This window comes from Heteronotia binoei, chromosome 20 (genome assembly GCF_032191835.1).
Source record: "Heteronotia binoei isolate CCM8104 ecotype False Entrance Well chromosome 20, APGP_CSIRO_Hbin_v1, whole genome shotgun sequence".
NCBI lineage: Eukaryota > Metazoa > Chordata > Lepidosauria > Squamata > Gekkonidae > Heteronotia > Heteronotia binoei.
Window position 1 is genome coordinate 26,062,534 of NC_083242.1, and position 21,994 is coordinate 26,084,527.

General features: G+C 48.6%; 1 protein-coding gene across 1 annotated transcript in view; it reads left to right on the forward strand.

Annotated features, from left to right (window-relative positions):
• The window catches only part of PRKAR1B (protein kinase cAMP-dependent type I regulatory subunit beta), a 166,102-nt gene that overhangs the window by 78,098 nt on the left and 66,010 nt on the right, over positions 1-21,994 (forward strand). Inside the window, exon 7 of the mRNA XM_060260551.1 lies at positions 17,275-17,433. Within this exon, the coding sequence (XP_060116534.1) occupies positions 17,275-17,433 (159 nt within the window). The remainder of the gene's footprint in view (positions 1-17,274; positions 17,434-21,994) is intronic.

Genomic DNA, 21,994 nt, shown 5'->3' on the forward strand with positions numbered 1-21,994 from the left:
CACAAAGTAGAATTTTTGCTCACAAGACTCCATAGCTTAGAGGGAGTATTAGTGTCAAGGTGTGTGCATTGAGCCTGGGGGCACCTTGAAGACCAACAAAGTTCAATTCTGGGTATAAGCTTGATGGTCTTAAAGGTGTCTTAAAGGAGAGCCAGTTTGGTGTAGTGGTTAAATGTGCGGACTCTTATCTGGGAGAACCGGGTTTGATTCCCCACTCCTCCACTTGCACCTGCTGAAATGGCCTTGGGTCAGCCATAGCTCTCATAGGAGTTGTCCTTGAAAGGGCAGCTGCCGTGAGAGCCTTCTCCAGCCCCACCCACCTCACAGGGTGTCTGTTGTGGCGGAGGAAGGGAAAGGAGATTGTAGGCCGCTCTGAGACTCTGTTCTTGGAAGGGCAGCTGCTGTGAGAGGCCTCTCCAGCCCCACCCACCTCAAAGGGTGTCTGTTGTGGCGGAGGAAGGGAAAGGAGATTGTAGGCTGCTCTGAGACTCTGTCCTTGAAAGGGCAGCTGCTGTGAGAGCCCTCTCAGCCCCACCCACCTCACAGGGTGTCTGTTGTGGGGGAGGAAGGGAAAGGAGATTGTGAGCCGCTCTGAGACTCTTCGGAGTGGAGGGCGGGATATAAATCCAATATCTTCATCTACCTCACAGGGTGTCTGTTGTGGGGGAGGAAGGGAAAGGAGATTGTGAGCCACTCTGAGACTCTTCGGAGTGGAGGGCGGGATATAAATCCAATATCTTCTTCTTCTTCTATCTTCTTCTTCTCCACACTGGACTCAAACTTTGTTCTGCTCAGGATCGTTTCAGAGGGTAGCCATGCTGGCCTGCAGTCAAAGAGCTAGACAACAACAGCAGCCTTTAATGGCATACCGCAGCATCACAGGCAAGGAAACAGCAGCAATAAATCACCAGCACTTATTAATACAGTCTCTCGGCGGCCAGATACAAAAATCTGGCCACCATTTCCGTAGTCGCTACACAACGGTTAGAGAGTAGCCGAAGAGCTAGGTTCAAGTCCATTGTTCAGGACACAAGCTTACTAGAGTCAAAGCTCCCTTCATAAGATGCTTAGGATGGCACTGCTAAATCGATTATAGATCGGAGAGTCAATTAAGCGTGAAGGTCTTAATAAGAGTTCAAAACCCTCTGCCCCCCCAAAGCTGCTCCTGAGGAAGGTGGGGAGGGGCCGTGGCTCAAGGGAATAGCATCCGCTCTGCTTGCAGAAGGTCCCAGGAGGACCAATCCTTGGAGCGTCCAGTTGACAGGATCAGGTAGGAGGTGATGTGAAAGGTCTCTGCTTGAGACCCTGGAGAGCCGCTTCCCATGTGAGTAGACAAGACTGACCTTGATGGACCGAGAGACTGATTCCGTAGAAGGCAGCTTCGTGTATATTTGTATGTGGAACCCCCAGGAAAGCAAGGGATGTGGTATGAGGGGAAGAGGTAAGTAAGCCATCCTTTGTGTGGGTTCTTACTTGATTGGCACAAGAATGGACAGAGCCTCCAATCCCTCTTCCTCATCTACCTGTGCTGCATCCCATGCCATTCACTTGGATCTGCTAACTCTGGGAACCTGCGTTTTGGAGCCTGAACACATGAAGCTGCCTTACGCTGAACTGGACCATTGGTCTATCAAGGTCAGTATCCTCTACTCAGACTGGCAGCGGCACTCCAGGGGTGTCAAGCAGTGTTCCTTTTAAGTTGAGTTAGTGTGAGTTAGCTCACAGGTTTTTTTAGCCTTCAGCTCACATGTTTTTGTCTCAGCTCAGGAAAAAAAATGGCCCCGGAGCAAACTAATTGATGCAGCAGCTCACAACTTGAATGCCAGGAGCTCATGAAGTAGAAATTTTGCTCACAAGGCTCCATAGTTTAGAGGGAGTATTGGTGTCCAGGTGTGCACATGAAAGCCTTGAATAAAAGTGTTAGTTTTAAAGGTGCCCCTGGAGTCAACCTTTGTTCTCCTGCTTCAGACCAACACAGCTGCCCACCTGGACTGTTGTCGTAATTATTATTAACTACAAAGTTTAATTGAGCCAAGGCACCAGGGAAGATAATGCGGAAATTACCTTTTAAATTTAAAAAACTGGACAGACATTCTTTGGGGGTACATTTGTTAAAGGCTGATACCAGGGCAGTGGGTCAGGTAGCCCAAAGCGATGGGTTCTTCCTTCCAAAATCTATTTGAAGAAACAAAGAATATATTTTTAAGCTGCCCGGCAGGGCTTTGAGGTTATTTTGGTGACAGCCGTGTTCTTTTTTTAAAGCTCTTGTTTGTGTCAGGGGACGGTCTAATTGGCATGGTTGGGAATTGAAAACCCTCACACGCCAGAAGTCGCTCCTCAGGAAATCCGTGTGACTCACTCTTCCTATCGGGGAAGGTGTCCCGCCTCAGCGGCCAGAGTTGCCACATCGGCCCATGCCAGGAGAAGCTGGGAGAAAACAGGCTTAAAAAAAAAGTCACAAGTACAACATTTTGCTCGCAAGACTCGGCGTCCTCTGCGCCCTCGCTCTAAGCTAGCACCATGGTACAACCTGGAATTGCGGCAGATGAAACGAGGACTCAGACGGCTAGAGAGGCAATGGCGGCGTACTCGAGGCGAAGTGACTAGAACATCTTATAGAGAGTTTATGAGGTCCTATGAGATGGCAGTCAAAGCCACAAAGAAAACTTACTTTGCGGCCAAGATTGTGTCTGCAATTTCGTGCCCGGCACAATTGTTTAACACAATTTGGACGCTTACAATTCTGCCACAAGGTAGGCCAAATTCTAGGGAATTGGAGATGGGCTGTGAGGCTTTTGCGAACTTTTTTGCAGATAAGATCTCGTCGCTCCGCCACGACCTCCCCGCCACATTGGAGACAGTATGTGAACTTGAGGCCCCGTGCCTATCTTCTGGTTCTGTTCTGGACCGCTTCGATACACTCAGCCTAGAGGAAGTTGACAGGATCCTCTCTACTGTAGCCCAACAACTTGTGATCTGGACCCTTGCCCCTCCTGGCTAATTAAAACTTGCCAGAGGGAACTCAGATATCCTATACGGGATATCGTATATAGATCCCTTGTGGAAGGGTGTTTTCCAACACCTCTTAAAGAGGCTGTGGTCCACCCTTTCCTGAAAAAAATCCACATTAGACCCGACCGAATTGGCACATTACCGGCTGGTCTCAAATTTACCCTTTTTGGGTAAAATTATTGAGAGGGCAGTAGTGCTACAGTTACAGAGCTTTCTGGATGACACTTTCGTCCTAGACCCTCACCAATCTGGCTTCCACCCAGGTCACAGGACGGAGACAGTGCTGGTCGCCCTGGTGGATGACCTCCAGTGGCATCTGGTTCGAGGCGGCTTGGCGGTACTGATGTTATTGGACCTATCAGCAGCGTTCAATACAGTCGACCATCGCTTGCTGACCCACCGTCTCGCCGACGCAGGGATTCAGGGGTTGGCCTTGCAATGGCTTTCCTCCTTCCTTGATGGTCGGGGACAAAGGGTGGCGATTGGGGGTGAACTGTCCCGGAGGCACGCACTTGACTGCAGGGTGCCTCAGGGGGTGGTGCTCTCCCTGATGTTGTTCAACATCTACATGCGCCCCCTTGCCCAGATTGCCCGGAGGTATGGGTTGGGTTGTCACCCGTAGGCTGATGACACCCAGCTCTATCTACTGATGGACAGCTGGCCTGATTGTGTCCCAGAAAATTTGGACCTGGCACTACAAGCCGTGGCTAGATGGCTTAGGCTGAGTAGATTGAAGCTCAATCCAGCGAAGACAGAGGTCCTTTGCTTGAGTCATGGTGGTCTGGGAAGGGAAATTCCCCTACCGGCGTTTGACGGTGCGCCACTGGCAATGGCACACAAGGTCAAGAGCGTAGGGGTTCTACTGGAGCCTGCCTTGACAATGGAGGCCCAGATAGCAGCCACTGCTAAATCCACGTTTTTCCATCTTAGGTGGGCAAGGCAGTTGGTCCCCTTCCTGGAGCATGGCGACCTAGCAACAGTGATCCATGCAACGGTCGCATCGAGGCTGGACTACTGTAATGCCCTCTACATGGGGCTGCCCTTGTGCCGAACCTGGAAGGTGCAGCTAGTGCAGAACGCAGCCGCCAGGCTGTTATAGGGGCTTCCCAGGGGGGAGCACATTCAGCCGGGACTGTGGGAACTGCACTGGCTGCCAACAGTATACTGGATTCGTTACAAGGTGCTGGTTATTACCTTTAAAGCCCTATGTGGCCTAGGACCTGCCTACCTTAGGGACCGTCTCTCCTCACATGTCCCCCAGAGAGTACTCAGATCGGGATCACAAAATCTATTAGTAATCCCCGGGCTGAAGGAGGCCCGATTGAAATCAATTAGAGACAGGGCCTTCTCAATTGTAGCCCCTTGCTGGTGAAACCAACTGCCAGATGAAGTGAGGGCCTTGAGGAACCTTGTGCAGTTCCGCAGGGCCTGCAAGACTGTCCTCTTCCGGCTGGCATTCAATTGACTCAGCACCGGTATTTAAAAGTGGAAGAAGGCCGTTGCCACCAGAATAGCACCAACTCAATATTTTGTTTTTTTGTTTTAACTGTTTTAATCATTGTATATTTATTTTATTACTGAACGTGTAATTTTAATACTCATTAATTTAATTGTTTGTTGGATTTTATGTTGTGAGCCGCCCTGAGCCCGGCTTTGGCGGGGAGGGTGGGATATAAATCAAATCAAATAATTCAAATCAAATTAAAAATAAATAAATAAATTTATAGAAGCGTGGCAGCATTTGTTTTAGAAAAGGAGGAGAGTGAAGCGCCTTGAGGCATCTTAGCAGCTTGCTGGCGCGAACTGAGAATCGAAACCCCATCAAAGTTTGGCACCGAGTTCTAGGTCACGGGCAGCCCTGGCCGAAGCAGAGTTCTTACACCTAGGGATAGCAGCCACCAGGTGGGACCTGGGGAGTTAAGCTCATCTCCAGACTATGGAGTTCAGTTCCTCTGGAGCAAATGGATGAGTTGGGCGATGGGCTCTGTTGCTTTGTACCTCCCTGAAGTCCCTGCCTGCCCCAGGCTGCATCCCCAAATCTCCAGGAGTATCCTAATCTGGATCCAGCAACCTTGCCCTCCATCCCCCACCAGTGGCTCTGGGAGACCTAGCAGCCCCACACTTCTCCTAGGGTTGCCAATGTCCAAGTGGGACCTGGAGGTCTTCTGGAACTAGGACCGATCTCCAGATGACAATGATAAGTTCCCCTAGAGAAATGGTAATTTTAGAGGGTCAACTGTATGACATTATACCCCATTGAGGTCTCTCCCCCTAACCCTGCCTTCCTTGAGCTCCACTCCTAGGAATTCCCAAGAGCAGAGTTAGCAACCGCAACATATGTTGAAGTCAGCGGGTCTCGGAAGGGTTAGGATTGCACCAAATAGGTTAAATTCTGCAAGCTAAGCCATTCACTTGTACTCAAGCTGGAGTGCAAACTGGGGGGGGGGGCACTGAGATTCAAACCACTGATGTGATGTGAAACTCACTGGGTGAGCTAGAGAATGCCCTCTGTCGGCCTGGCCTACCTTCCTGGTATGTTATTGGGAGGTTAAAATTGTAAGGGGAGAAACATCTATGTCACGCTGAGCTCTTTGGAGGTTAAAAGGTGGTAAGATAGATGAAAACAGTTTTATTTGGGACTGCATTTGACTAATTTAGGGGTTTTTTTTAATTTACTGGCTGTCCTAGTTGTGATTTTCAACTGTTTTTTTAAAAAAATAATTGTTGATTTATTTACATTGTATACCGCCTTGAGTTCAGCAGGGTATAGAATCATACAGTTGGAAGGGACCTCTAGGGTCATCTAGTCCAACCCCCTGCTCAATGCAAGAAACTCACAAACACCTCCCCCAAAATTCACAGGATCTTCATTGCTGTCAGATGGCCATCTAGCCTCTGTTTAAAAACCTCCAAGGAAGGAGAGCCCACCACCTCCCGAGGAAGTCTGTTCCACTGAGGAACCGCTCTAAACTCACAAACACCTCCCCCTAAATTCACAGGATCTTCATTGCTGTCAGATGGCCATCTAGCCTCTGTCTAAAAACCTCCAAGGAAGGAGAGCCCACCACCTCCCGAGGAAGCCTGTTCCACTGAGGAATTGCTCTAACGGTCAGGAGGTTCTTCCTAATGTTGAGCCGGAAACTCTTTTGATTTAATTTCAGCCCACTGGTTCTGGTCCTACCTTCCGGGGCCACAGAAAACAATTCCAAACCATTCTCTAGATGACAGCCCTTCAAGGACTTGAAGATGGTGATCATATCATCTCTCAGCCGCCTCCTCTCCAGGCTAAACATCCCCAGCTCCTTCAACCTTTCCTCATAGGACTTGGTCTCCTGACCCCTCACCATCTTCATCGCCCTTCTCTGGACCCGTTCCAGCTTGTCTATATCCTTCTTAAAATGTGGTGCCCAAAACTGAACACAATACTCCAGGTGAGGTCTTACCAGAGCAGAGTAAAGCGATACTATCACATCACGTGATCTGGACACTATACTTCTGTTGATACAGCCCAAAAGTGCATTTGCCTTTTTAGTCACCACATCACACTGTTGGCTCATGTTCGGCGTATGATCCACTAAGACCCCTAGATCCTTTTCGCACATACTACTGCTAAGACAAGTCTTCCCCATCCTATAATCATGCATTGGATTTTTCCTACCTAAATGAAGAACTTTACATTTATCCCTGTTAAAATTCATTTTATTGATTTTAGCCCAGTTTTCTAGCTGTCAAGGTCATCCTGTATCCCATTTCTGTCTTCTTCTGTGTTTCCAACCCCTCCCAATTTAGTATCATCTGCAAATTTAATAAACATCCCCTCTATTCCTTCATCCAAATTGTTATAAAGATGTTGAACAAAACAGGTCCCAGGACAGATCCTTGAGGCACTCCACTTGTCACTCCTCTCCAAGAGGATGAGGAACCATTCAGAAGCACTCTTTGGGTGCGATCTGTCAGCCAGTTACAGATCCACCTAACAGTAACAGGATACAAATCATATTTTACCAACTTGTCAACAAAGATAGTATGTGGAACCTTATCAAAAGCCTTACTGAAATCAAGATAAACGATGTCTAGAGCATTCCCCTGATCCAGCAAGGTAGTCACTTTCTCAGAAAAAGAGATCAGGTTAGTCTGACATGATTTGTTCTTGAGAAACCCATGCTGGCTCTTAGTAATCACATCCATTCTTTCTAAATGTTCCAGGACCAACTGTTTGATGATTTGTTCTAAAACTTTTCCAGGTATAGAGGTCAAACTGACAGGTGGGGAGTTACCCGGATCGTCATTTTCCCCCTTCTTGAAGATGGGGACAACATTCACCCGCCTCCAATCTTCCGGCACCTCTCCTGTTCTCTAAGAATTCTCAAAAATAATAGCCAGAGGCTCAGAGATTACATCCGCAAGCTCTTTTACAACCCTTGGATGCAATTGTAGAAAGGCAGCTGATGTTTTATATACATAAATAAATAAAATAGATTTGAGAGATAGATAATTTGTTTGGCCGTTCTACATCTATTAGCCCAGCATTTCCCAAACATCTGATAACTTAGGATCTAACTAAACAGCCTGTTGCAAAACATTGTGGGTAGGAGGGTGCTTAACTCTCCTTCCTTGGAGGTTTTTAAACAGAGGCTGGATGGCCATCTGACAGCAATGAAGATCCTGTGAATTTAGGGGGAGGTATCTGTGAGTTTCCTGCATTATGCAGGGGGTTGGACTAGATAACCCTGGAGGTCCTCTCCATGATTCTGTTATTCTGACCCTTCCCATGCCTTGCACATTCTCTGCTTTGTCCTTCTACCCCTTTTCCCCTCCACTTCCCCATGGAGTTTCAGGTAGAGTTGCTGACGTCTATGTGGTACCTGGAGATTCCCTGCTGTTACAGTGTATCTCCAGATAACCAAGATCAAATCCTTGGAGGAAATGGCTGTTTGGAGGATGGACTCTATGGCATTATACCCTGCTGAAGCTCCCCCTCCAAATCCCACTCTCCCCAGGTCCATCTCCCAGATCCCCAGGAATTTCGCAACCCGAAGCTGTCAGCCTTAGGGTTAGATGTCTCTATGAAGTATCTTGCTAAGAATCCCATGGACGGGGAAAACAGCTGGGGAAAGGGACTGGGGCAACGTGGCATTCCCTTGACTTCTCCAAATCGCTCCCTCCCCCTGCTGCTTTCAGCTTCAAAGCACATGGTTAGGCGGCCTTTGCTGCAGATATTCGATTGGAATGTTTTGTTAGACTCCGCCAGCCCCTGAAATAAACTTGAATGCAGAGCTCACTCTGACACCCCCCCCCAAAAAGTTTACTTCTGAAGTATCTAAAAGTAAGAATTACCCATCCTCAGAGAAGCCTGCACCCTGTCTTTAGGCATGAGTCACTGTTCTGATCATTCTTCCTCACTTCAAAGGAAGAACGCCCAGAACGATGACTCATGAAGAGATGCAACAGGCGATCACCCCTGTAAAAGGATAGTTCTGCAGAATGCTCCTGCCACACCCAGTGCACCGATGGGTCAGAATTTCCTGTTTTCCACAGAGGTTCAGAGTAGTCATTGATGCAGAGATGTGTCAGAAATCTGATTGGTTGATTTCATAGGATAGTCAGTGATTTATTATCGGAGTATCATGGTGCATCTTGGGTTAAGTTAATGGTCCATAGGGCTGCCATTACTCTGTTGAAAAAGCAAGATCTGGAGCTTCTTTTTACAGAAAGTCCATCTTTCTAATTTCACAGCTCCGTGGTTTTGATCAGAAATCCCTGTTTCATTTTTCAGTTTCATTTTTTCAAAACTGGATTCCAGAGCAGTTATTTTTGTGTGCTTACTTTCTGTTTCCTTGTGCTGAATCCCCCCCCCCCTTTTATTTTTTGCAACGTTTGTCTATGGAGCCTATAAATGCGGCGTGATAATGCCACAAAAGGTGCAAGCAAATTTGGAGATTACCTGTGCAATTGGCAAAAGGAAAAGGTTGCATGACCACCGTAGAAATGACAGTGTCCGTTCTTTATATACAGGATGTGACTGCTTTGCTGCTCTGACATCGATAGGCCAGGCTATTCCTGACAGATTGAGTGGCACCTTTGAGACCAACAAATCTGAATTTGCGCAGAGTTCAATGAATCGTCAAGAGACGTTAATCTGGAGCGCACTCCCGCCCCATTGACAATGCACTTTGGACTGGCAAATGGCCGTGGCATCAGGTGTGACATGCCACAAAATGGGCTGGAGGGACCCAGATGTTTGTGCCATTCGGCTTTTCTCCTTCCAAGGTCTGCCACTCCGCCACAGTGGTCTCACTTAACCCAGTGAGCTGGTGAGAAATACCCTCATGGCAATTTATGGATTCATATGCAGACTTCTGATTATGGATAAATATGTCAGACAGGAGAGCAGTATTTTAGGTTCTCTGGTCAGCCAGTCGCCGTGGGTACCCAGAGCAACCTGGCTACCTGCCCACAAGATGTGGGGAAGCATAAATGTGTGTCATCTGCTGACATGAACCACACAAACCTCCCAGAGCTACCTGGGAGGTTTCTGGGGATTGGATGGCATGAACCGAGGTTACTGAACGATGAACTGGGCTCAGTATGTGATGAATTTCAGTTCACAGTTCAGTCCATGTCTATCCCTAGTTGAAACTACATGCTTGAGAGTGCGTATTGTGAGGGAAGAATTTTTTAATCCATGTTTCCAAATATAAACTGTCTTCCTATTGGTTACTTTAATTTTGCAAACCTCAGTCCTCCCCCCCCCCCTCCAAAACACAAAAACAGTGTCAGACAAGCTTTTAAAATAGATTTTCACAAGGAATGGAAAACAACCCCCCCCCCCCCTTTCTCTGTTATGGCTGTTGTCCTGTTCAACCCACAGGATTTTGTGCAGTAATTCTAAGGACTCTGCCTCTTGCAAATAAGCCCTATGAAGGTTATGTATACTTGGTGGGACAAGCTCCAGAAGAAGTCAAATTCCACACTAGGGGCAGCATGACTAAGGGTTGCCAGCCTCTGTCTCTGTCTCCAGATGACCAAGCTCAGTTCCTCTGGAGAAAATTGCTGCTTTGCAGGATGAACTTCAGAAGAAGAAGAATTGCAGATTTATACCCCACCCTCCACTCTGAATCTCAGAGTCTCAGAATGGCCTACAATCTCCTTTCCCTTCCTCCCCCCCCCAACAGACACTCTGTGAGGTGGGTGGGGCTGAGAGGGCTCTCACAGCAGCTGCCCTTTCAAGGGCAGAGTCTCATAGTGGCCTACAATCTCCTGTACCTTCCTCCCCCCACAACAAACACTCTGTGAGATGGGTGGGGCTGGAGAGGGCTCTCACAGCAGCTGCCCTTTCAAGGACAGAGTCTCAGAGCGGCCTACAATCTCCTTTCCCTTCCTCCCCTACAACAGACACCCTGTGAGGTGGGTGGGGCTGGAGAGGGCTCTCACAGCAGCTGCCCTTTCAAGGACAACCTCTGCCAGAGCTATGGCCGACCCAAGGCCATTCCAGCAGGTGCAAGTGGAGGAGTAGGGAATCAAACCCGGTTCTCCCAGATAAAAATCTGCACACTTAACTACTACACCAAACTGGCTCAGGCCATCAAACCCTGATGAATTCCTTCCCCTCCCTAAGCCTTCCTTGCCCATCCCAAATCTCCAGGAATTTCTCAGCCCAGACTTGGCAACCCTGCTAACATATCCAGGCCTGTAGCCACAGGGGGGCCTGTGGGGGCACTGCCCCCTGACTTCCAATCAGCCCCACCCCCCCAACTCCCAGGGGGCCCTCCAGAGTGCAGTCTGCTTTTGATTTTTATTTTTGCTATGGCTGAGCCAGCAAAGCACCAGCAGCGGCAGCCAGTCCTGGGAGAGCTGAGCAGGGCCCAGTGCACTGCAGCAACAAAAGCAACAGGCGGAGAGGAGGAGCAGGAGGCAGAGGAAGCCACGTGGATTGGGCCAGGGCGGGAGGGGGACAGATGGAGCTGCTGACTGCAAAGTACTGGAGTGGGGGAGAGGGAGGTGGAAGGAAAACCCCCCTGCTTGCATGCAAGATGCACTCCCTTCTGGAGCCCGAAGTTTTAGGGTTTTCTGCCTCGACTTGGCCACTTTCAGAACCTCCAGCTTTTGCCCCTACCCCAGAAAGCTTCTGAGAAGCAGCAAGCCCCGCAGTGGATGGGAAAGGGTGCCCCCTGACTTTTTAAAAAGCCTCCCAACCTTTTAAATCCTGGCTACGGCCCTGCTTATATCCTTTTAATACTGCACTCTAGCAGCTCTAGTTTGGGGACTGAAGAGATCCAGGGTTAAATTTCCTGTTCCGCTGCAAAGGTCACTGGGTGATAGGGTTGCCTGGTCCAATTCAAGAAATATCTGGGGACTTTGGGGGTGGAGCCAGGAGACTTTGGGGGTGGAGCAAGCATAATTGAACTCCAAAGGGAGTTCTGGCCATCACATTTAAAGGGACCACACACCTTTTAAATGCCTTCCTTCCGTTGGAAATAATGAAGGAGAGGGGCACTTTCTTCTGGGGGCTTGTAGAATTGGAACCCCTGGTCCAATCTTTTGGAAATGTGGAGGGTATTTTGAGGAGAGGCACCAGATGCTCTGCAGCAAATTTGCCTCAAAAAACAGCCTCTCCAGGGCCCCAGATATCATGGATCAATTCTCCATTATACCCTACGGGAATCGTTCTTTTCAGTGAGAGCCTAACCTATTTTGCAGGGCTGTCATGGAGGAAGGCAGGGTGTTCAACTTGGTGTGTAATGAAGTGAGAGTGCATGCAGGTAAAGAGGGGAGAATTGCCACATGTCGTGTTTTTGTTTTACACTGTTTATTCTGAGAAAGCCTTTGCTCTCTAAAGTAATGGACACTGTCATTGTTAACCAAGGACTGGGCCAGCACTCTGAAAGCACAAAAGAGGGCTGAGGCAAGCTAACTTGGGAAACTTGGAAGCCGGTCCTGAGAACTTCAGTGGCTCATATCAAAAGGAAAGTGAAAACAATAAGCTCTCTGGAACGTTTTTGGTCTTCTGAAAAGTGGCAGGCTTCATTGTGCACCATCGCTGTCTGTATTTTGGAATCTGCAGCTCTACGTTCTTTTTGCAGAGAGCCAGTCTTGGTCTCGTGGGTAGGAGTGTCAGACTAATATCTGGGAGGAAAAGGAAAGGTCCCCTGTGCAAGCACCAGTTGTTTCCGACTCTGGGGTGACGTTGCTTTCACAACGTTTTCACGGCAGACTTTTTACGGAGTGGTTTGCCATTGCCTTCCCGTCATCTACGCTTTCCCCCCAGCAAGCTGGGGACTCATTTTACCGACCTCGGAAGGATGGAAGGCTGAGTCAACCTGGAGCCGGCTACCTGAACCCAACTTCCGCCGGGGATCGAACTCTGGTTGTGAGCAGAGCTTAGGACAGCAGTACTCCAGCTTTAGCACTCTGCGCCATGGGGCTCTTAAATATCTGAGAGACCCAGGTTCAAATCCCCACTTTTGCCATGGAGGCTGGCTGACCTTGAGCCAGTCACATACTCTGAGCCTAACCTGCCTTACAGGATTGTTGTGAGGATAAAATGGAAGGGAGGAGAATGATGGAGTCTCCTTTGGGGAGAATCATGGGGGACAAATAAAGCAAATACATTAGTAAATAAATAAGTTACATAAAAGCAAATAAAAAAATATAAATTAAGAGGTCCTCTAACTACTGTGCAGGTGAGGTCAGCTGCACAGTTAGCCTAGGAGGAATGTTTGCATCCGTACCAGCATTTTTAAGGGGCAGTGCATAGATGCCTAACCTGTGCAAACCCCATCTTCATCCCCGCATCTTTGTGTTTTGAAATCAATTCTGTTTCCACATGCCTGCACTGCACAGGATGGCTAGGGGAAAGTCTTCACACATTTTCCTATGGAGCTCCCATCTCCGTGTTGATAAATGTGCAGGTATTTTCCTCCATCTGTTTCCTGCAGCCCAAACATGGTAATTGAGGGGGAGCTGTTACAGAGGTGAGGAGAGATAGATTAGACATAGGAATTTTTAAAAAAACGTTTCATATTTATTATCCTCCCTTGCATCCAAGATGCTCAGGATGTGGCTTCCCTTAGGGCTTTTTTTGTAGCCGAACTCCTTTGCATATTAGGCCACACAGCCCTGATGTAGCCAATCCTCCAAGAGCTTACAGGAGGCCCTGTTCTAAGAGCCCTGTAAGGAATTCTAGCAGGACCTCCTTTGCATATTAGGCCACACACCCCTGGTGTAGCCAATCCTCCAAGAGCTAACAGTAGGCCCTGTTCTAAGAGCCCTGTAAGGAATTCTAGCAGGACCTCCTTTGCATATTAGGCCACACACCCCTGATGTAGCCAATCCTCCAAGAGCTTACAGTAGGCCCTGTTCTAAGAGCCCTGTAAGGAATTCTAGCAGGACCTCCTTTGCATATTAGGCCACACACCCCTGATGTAGCCAATCCTCCAAGAGCTAACAGTAGGCCCTGTTCTAAGAGCCCTGTAAGGAATTCTAGCAGGACCTCCTTTGCATATTAGGCCACACACCCCTGATGTAGCCAATCCTCCAAGAGCTTACAGGAGGCCCTGTTCTAAGAGCCCTGTAAGGAATTCTAGCAGGACCTCCTTTGCATATTAGGCCACACACCCCTGATGTAGCCAATCCTCCAAGAGCTAACAGTAGGCCCTGTTCTAAGAGCCCTGTAAGGAATTCTAGCAGGACCTCCTTTGCATATTAGGCCACACACCCCTGATGTAGCCAATCCTCCAAGAGCTTACAAGGCTCTTGTTACAGGGTTTACTGTAAGCTCCAGGAGGACTGGCTACATCAGAGGTGTGTGGCCTAATACGCAAAGGAGTTCCTGCTACAAAAAAAAAAAGCCCTGGCTTCCCTCCCTCTCCTTGTATCCTTACAACAACCTTGTGAGGTAGGTTAGGCTGAGAGAGAGTAACTGCCTCAAGGTCATAAGAACATCAGAAGAGCCCTGCTGGATCAGACCAGTGAGGGTCCAACAACAGCAGCCAGTCGGTGCTCCTAGAGGTAAAACAACAGAGCACAGAGACAAAGATCTTCCTTTAAGGTTGCCTCCTGGCACTGGCGTCCAGAGGCTGGCTGCGGGTGCTTTCACATTCCCCAAGTGATGCACTTTCCAATGTATTTTCAGTGCACTCTAGCGATCATTTGCAAGTGGCTTTTGCCATTTTAGACAGTAAAATCCAGTCGCAAAGTGCACTGGAAGTGCATTGTTCGGAACGTTTGAAAGTACCCTGCCTAGAGGTTCCCTTTAGTCCATGGCTAGTAGCCACTGATAGACCTCTCCTCCGTGCAGCTAATCTCATTTTAAAGCCATCTGTGCCTGTGGCCATCGCTATGTCCTTTGGCAACAAATTCCGCATTTTAATTACTCATTGTGTAAAGAAATATTTCCTTTTGTCTGTCCCAAATTCACTCATCAGCTTCATTGGATGCCCTGTTTTGGGAGAGGGAGGATATGGTCTCGTGGTCAACTCTCTCTAGTAAGCCATCTTTGTGAACTTTCAGTCACCCAGTAGGCTTTCTTGCAAGTTTCCACGCAGAGCTGTGATGTTATCATTAGTGCCCTCAGAGAAGCTTTGTGAAGCTATGTATTATGAGAAACCCAGGGCTGCTGTCAAAGATGTCACCTTGTGCCAAGTTCTCCTGAGTCTGGTTGCTGTAAAAGTTATGCATTTCCCCGCCTTTTGCTCCAGATTGTTAGAAGTTGCGCAGCATGATGATGTCAGTAATGGGTCATGGGATTGTGGCACATGATTAGGGTTGCCAAGTCCAATTGAAGAAATATCTGGGGACTTTGGGGGTGGAGCCAGGAGATATTAGGGGTGGAGCCAAGATCAAGGCTGTGACAAGCATAATTAAACTCCAAAGGGAGTTCTGGCCATCACATTTAAAGGGACAGCACACCTTTTCAATGCCTTCCTTCCATAGGAAATAATGGATAGGAGCACCTTCTTTTGGGGCTCATAGAATTGGACCCCCTGGTCCAATCTTTTTGAAACTTGGAGGATATTTTGGGGAGAGGCACTAGATGCTATACTGAAAATTTGGTGCCTCTACCCCAAAAAACAACTCCCCCAGAGCCCCAGATACCCGCAGATCAATTCTCCATGATTTTCTATGGGAATAAATCTCCATTGGGAATAACAGAGTTCCCAGCAGACATTTCCCTCCCCTCCCCCCCCACTTCCTGACGACCCTGAAGCGGGGGGAGGGTCTCCAAACCGGGAGATCCCCTGCCCCCGCCTGGGGGTTGGCAACCCTACACATGATGCAATGCTGTCATGTGACATGATGGCGTCACATGATAGTGAGGCAAGTTGATAGAATCAAATATAATGAATCCCAGTGATTGATTTTGTGGAGCCTTTCTTGTCCTGTTTTCACTAAGTTTGTAAATTTGTAAAATGTTTTTTTTTAAAAAAAAAAATTGGAAATGTTCTGGATTTTGCTTGAAATTTGCAATACGAAGGATGCTTTCCTGGGAGCAGGGCCATCTTAACAGCATTATGGGCCTCGGGCAAAGCAGTGTACTGGGCCCCTATGACAATAACTCACAGGAATAAAAATGTAAATGGTTGCTAAGTACTGCATCATACACAGGTTAGTATGGGGCCCCTATGCTCATGGGGCGCACAGGCAAGTGCCCATGGGGCCCATGCTTTAAGACAGCCCTGCCTGGGAGTAAACCCCACTGAGTAACCCTGAATAGTAAGTTATCTGAGTAGACCTGTTTAGGATTAATCTTTTAGGCTTAGGCAGGGGTAGGAGGGTGGGATCTTTAACTGTGTGATCCCAAGCAGAGTTTCCAAACTCACTGACTTGGGTGCATTTAGAAGGGTAGAAGTGTGCTCAGGATCACATTGTTAGTCTTCCAAGATGCAGGCTTTTAAAACTGTTCATTCCGATCTTTTAAAAAGCAGTTCCGAATTTTTTTACCCGTCGTTTTCTTTCTCAGGAAATTTCAGAGCACTGGAATAAACGGGGTTTTTAAATAGAATTCTTCTGCAGAAGTCTTTCTTCAGCCTCCCTCCCCGCCCCCGCCCTGCCTCCCAAGTTAGATCTGCAAAGCAAATTTAGCATGGCTGAACTTTCAGCCGAAGGACAGGATGACAGGACAATGTATCATCAGTGTACGTTGTCATCATTGCGAAGACAAAATTTACGGTCAAGTCTGGCCCAACGCTGAGGGTTTCGATACAGTGACTTCCTTTTATGTGGCTGCTACTAGAAGATGGCATTTTTATTGGGGAAGTGAGCGCAGGTCCTTAAGTTCCCATCGAGGGAGAGCTGTAGCAGGTCCAGATGGCAGCTTGTTGTGTTCTTGGTCAGTCACCGGGGAAGGGAGGAAATAATATCCCTTCTCTGGGAGCATAGCTAGACCATAGCCGTAACTCTTTCCTAAAAGAATTGTGAGAACTGTATCTCTGTGAAGATAGTTCAAGGTTAGGTTGGTCCTGTCACTTAACCAACTGTTTCTGTTTTTAGTACTCAAGATGGCTACCTCAGGTTCTCACAGCAGGGCCAGCCTTTTCTCCTGACCAATCACCACTTCTGATTTCAGTGCTCAAAATGGCTGCCTCACAAACTTAAGGAGGTGTTGACACTGCCTCCTAGCCAATCGCTGCCGTGCTGTGGACATCTGTAGAAAATGCACTGCGCAAAGTAGGCCATGCACACATGTTCTTAGAAACAGCCAGAACTTCACCAACCAAGTTAACAGAAGAAAGGCTCCCTTTGTGTGAGATGTTTTCTCTTTCCGTGCTGGATTCCCCTTTTAGCTTCACCGTGACAGTGTTTCCCTACAAACCACACTGCGGCTATCTCCTCTCCTTCTTTCAAGCCGGACAGTGTTAATGAAAAGGCATTTTTTTTTTTTAAAGGGTGACAGTTCTGCCCTTTGGTTCTGTGTGCACACCACACTCTAGAAAGGAAAAGAAAAAAGGGCAGGCTTTGATGCCAACAAACCACAGGGAGCTGGAAACTCAAAGAGTAAATACAGTCATTGTCGGAAAGCGAGACTTGAAATTCTGTCCACAAAGCAGGTTGTTTCTTTCCTCTCCCCCCACCCCCTCGACTCTGTGAGGAAATGACTTGGCTATTGTTGTGGTACTGTTGACTTGTAGAGACTGTAGTATGTGAAAGACAGCTATTTGGGGGGGGGGGCACCGGGTGGGAGTTAATGTGTATTTTGAGGACAGTCAAACCCTATGTCCCCCCACAATTAAATCCCCCTGTCTGCTTTTGTTTAACCCGTAGGTATATGTAAATGGTGATTTGGTGACCAACATCAGCGAAGGAGGGAGCTTTGGGGAGCTGGCGCTCATCTATGGGACACCGAGGGCCGCCACCGTCAAAGCTAAGACAGACCTGAAGCTTTGGGGCATCGACCGGGACAGCTACAGACGCATTTTAATGGTGGGTTTAAAATCTAATTATTCGCTTAAGTTATTGCTCTTCTTTTGCAGGTTCCCTTTAATGATGCCATAAACCTTCATGGCACTTGGTGCGTTTTACGATAAGTGGTTAAAGGCTCTTTAAAGTTCGGTCAGTGCTGAAGGCTCTGCTTTATTTACAAAATAAACAGCGAAGGAAGAAGAAGGGCCATGGGCTCACGGGAGAAGGGAAAGGGCGCTGTAAATCAAATGCCACCACCCCACATTAGCTTTACAAGATTGCGTTCCAAGCCTCTACCCCTTCATTGCAACCAGAAATAAAAAATAGCTGCTCCTTGCTGAGCCTGTGGGTGGCCAGACCCATAGCTAGGCCTGGAGGGTAGAATGGCAGTCCAGCTGATACATCTCTGTTGTCCAAGCTGGGGCAAAATGGCCAGGCTTACAGCATTTGCACCAGAGCCACCCTGTTCGGAGGCTGGCGATGAACAGTCCATTGTTGACTACATTTGTTCCCCCACTTGTCATCCATCGTGGAATTCAAGGCCTGAATAGCCCAATTTGACCTGAGCTTGTCAGAGCTTGCGAGCTAAGCAGGATTGGCCACGGTTGGTCCTTGGATGGGAGCCCGCCAAGGAAGACAGGAGATGCTACGCGGAGGGAGGCCAGGTCAGGCCACCTCTACTCATCTCTTGCCTTGAACACCCTACGGTTGAGGCTGCCCAGAGTCGGTTGTGACTTGGCGGCACATTCTTCTTCTTCTTACCTTAAGCTCCTAGGATGCCTCCCATTTACACATTCGCCAGATCCAGATCTGCTTTGCTTCTGCTATGGAGTTTCATGCTAATTTGGTTAGGCTAATAAAGCACTGGATTCTAGGTTTGTTTTTGGATTTTGCTGGGATCAATTTGATGGTTTTAAGCTGAATTTATGTGAGTTTATTGTGTTGTAAGCCGCCCTGAGCCACTTCGGTGGGAAGGGCGGGATATAAGTCAAAATATATATATAAATACAACTTTTCCTCTACGGTACCCCAGGAGCAAAGCTGTATACACTGTTCTGCCCAGAAATGGCTCCAGAGCCTAAGCAATTGCAGCCTCTGTTAGTTTACCAAGGTAGGCCTTAAAATATGAAGCTCCAGGCTCAAGCTCTAGTGTCTTCGATGGTTCGAGAGGTGCGATCGTGATGTCTCCCCTGCCGTGTCTGTGTCCGAGGAGAGCACAGAATACCGAAATCTTCCCAGACACATCTTCTGCCAAGCCAGATGTATCCCACGGTATGTGCTATGGAAACGCGAGTTTCTAGGGGTGTGGCCGTGCAGAGAATAGCACGCCCAAGGCTGTGGTGCAGAAGATCTCACGCCCAAGGCTGTGGTGCAGAAGATCTCAGGCTCAGTTCCCAGCATCTCCAGTTGAAAGGAACAAATGATGTGAGACCCTGGAGAGCTACTGCTGCTCAGAGTGGACATGACAGACCAATGGCCTGACTCAATATAAGGCAGCTTCCTCTGCTTGGGACCTGGAAGCTTTCCGAAAGAGAAGGGCCTTGTTGCGTGTCCTGTTTGAAGATTATTGCAGTCATATCATGTCTCTTCACCTGTCGGTAGGGTTGCAGACCCCAGGTTGGGAAATGCCTGGAGGTTTGGGGAGTGGAACCTGGGGATGACAGAGTTTGGGAAGAGAAAGGACTTCAGCAGAGCAGGGGTGGAGCCAGAAAATTTTGGGTGGCCGGGTGTCGGGATATCCTGTGGGACATGGGAAGCTGGGGGACAGAGAGAGAAATAAGAGAGTTCGAAGCTACTGACAGAATGGCTCCCCTACCTGCAGCCAGCAGAAGAGGAAGAGGCAGTGCCAGCTTTAGGGTGCATGGCGCCCCAGGCAGGCTGCCTGACAGCCATTCCCCACCCCGCCCCCCTGCTGCTGCCTCCCGCCCTCCCTCCGCAGCGCTGCGCTCCATCGTGCCCTCCCCCATCGATTAGAGAAGAGCACTGTGATGAGGATCGGCCCTACCGACTTCCCTATATCTTTCAGGGTCTCAGGCAGAGGACTTTTGTATCACCTACTGCTTGATCCTTCGAATTGGAGGTGCCAGGGACTGAACCTGGGGCCTTTTGCATGCTAAGCGGATGCTCGGCCACTGGGCCACAGCCCCACCAACGTGGTTGTTAGCAGGCAGAGGTCGATGTTGTGGGTATTGTAGAGGGGTTTGAGAGCCTCATGCACAAAATGCTCAGTGTACAATCCGGTTAGACCTTGAGCTTCTGAACCTGTGGCAGCTAGAGCACCATCTGCCTGCCCTCATTGTCTGACATGAGGGAAACTCAGAATCAAAAGCAAACAACACTGCATGCGGTGGAACTTTCATCGCCGTGGAGTGAAGCCTGTTTCTGTCTCCAGGTGCATTCTGGTCACACGAAGCCCTCGTAAGGGAGGTCTGTGCTCTTTGAGTGGAACTGGTGGATATTCTGATCTGCTGAACTTTGCTAGCAGCTCCTCTTTCCCAAACTAGAGCTCAGTCAGTGACTACCCATCTTCTCATCCATGGGGTTTTTTTTGGTGTGTGTGGGGGAGGCAGGGGGTTGAGGGGAATGCCTCTTTCCACTGGCAGAGAGATCAAATGCGGTCAGGTGATGCAACCTTTTTTCTTGTCAGGCATAACTTCTCTGAGGGGGCCCTGCTGGTTCACACCCCGGTCCTCTGAGTAATGCATCCAGGATCCCTTGATCCTCATCCCGTCGACCTTCGCAGGGCTTTCTGCGGTCAGGAAATCCCCCGTGGCTTCTCTTCGGCACCATATATAAGCCCGTGTCCTGCTGATCTTAATAAGCTCTCTTATTGGGACACCATTTTGTGACTAATCCGTGTTAGTCAGTCCCCTCCGCAAAGACAATTGGTGCTGTTTTCGCACTCTCAGTCACATTCATCATGTCTGGGGAGGGGAGGGGGAACGGTTGGAGCATCAGGGGTTCTGTCAGGACTGGGCTTTGGGGGGCAAGTTCAAGGGACCCAGCCCACAGACTTCAGGGGGGGGAGGGGGAGGCAATGCAAGCAGCAGCTTTTGCATTTGCAATACACGTTACCATCCGCCTAAAGGGAATTTCCTCCCCTTTTCTTGACCTGGTTCCTGCCTGCCTTTTGAGAAAGAAATTCTGTCTTGCTTTGTGTAGGCTAGGGTTGCCAAGTCCAATTCAAGAAATATCTGGGGACTTTGGGGGTGGAGCCAGGAGACTTTGGGGGTGGAGCCAGGAGACATTGGGGGCAGAGCCAGGAGCAAGGGTGTGGCAAGCATCATTGAACTCCAAAGGGAGTTCTGGCCATCACATTTAAAGGGACAGCACACCTTTTAAAATGTCTTCCTTCTGTAGAAAATAATGAAGGATAGGGGCACCTTCTTTTGGGGCTCATAGAATTGGACCCCCTGGTCCAATCCTTTTGAAAGTTAGGGGGTATTTTGGGGAGAGGCACTAGATGCTATACTGAAAATTTGGCGCATCTAGCTCAAAAAACAGCCCCCTCAGAGCCCCTGATACCCACAGATCAATTCCCTATGGGAATCGTTCATGGCGGTGCATGATGGTTGTGGGGGTGGGGCTTCCCCCGCCAGCCAGCTGGCTGTGGGAGGGGGGAAGCCTGTAAAACTGGGGGACCCCCCTCTGGGACCTGGGGATTGGGAAGCCTAGTGTAGGCCTAGCAGTACTCCTTAAGTTCTGATCAAGCCCTTTGGTCAAACGAGTTTATTAGTAAAAGGGAAGTGTTCCTTAAGGAGTTCCTTTAGCCCTGTGTCAGGAATGTGGCTCCCTGTTTAGCCCTCAACTGTTTGTAGGCCATCTTGGATCAGAGAACCCGCTGAAATCCCTCTTACTGCTTTGAACGCTTTAGAATTCCTCTGACCATTCTGAAACTTGCAACTCTGCAATTCTCATTCTCCTTCTTTCAAAAAAAGAGAATGGTTCAAAGGCGAACGGAGTGCTGGAATTCTTTTTTTTTTTTATTATGGAGTCTTTTGAGCTCTTTTGTTTTTGCCATCGGTAGGCATTGCTTCATAGACTTCTAGAGGTGTTTGGAAACTGTTAAGAATGTACGTCCGAAGCAAAATTCAATATTGGGCTTACGCAGGGATTAGCCAGAAGTCCTGCGCCAGCTGCGTGCGTACCTGCCAGAGATGGTCTTTTATTCGCAACCTGAGCTTGGTTCTCCCATTCTCTTTGCTGTGATTGGTTGGGCTTCTTCACTCAAGGCGGGCCTTTTTGGGGGAGACAGCCTATATGCGCCTGCTAGCACTATTGCAAGCGGGGGTTGTTTTTTTTTTCAAATGTGGTGGGTGGCAGAGTGGGCGGAGGAAATGAAAAAAACCTGGAGAGTGAGAAAAACAAAGAGGGAAAGTAGATTGGAGGAGCAGAGCTGGAAAGTGAGAAAGCTGAGTCTAGGGGAGTAGGTGGTTTGGCGCATGCTTTGGACATCGATGGAGTCCCTTGGTACCTTTATGGAGCCAAGGAATGGGGTAGATCAGCCCAGTAGGTTTTTTTCCAGCATTCTTTTAAAGGGCTCTGATGTGCTTATGGTTTCTTTCTTTCAATGGAGGGTTGT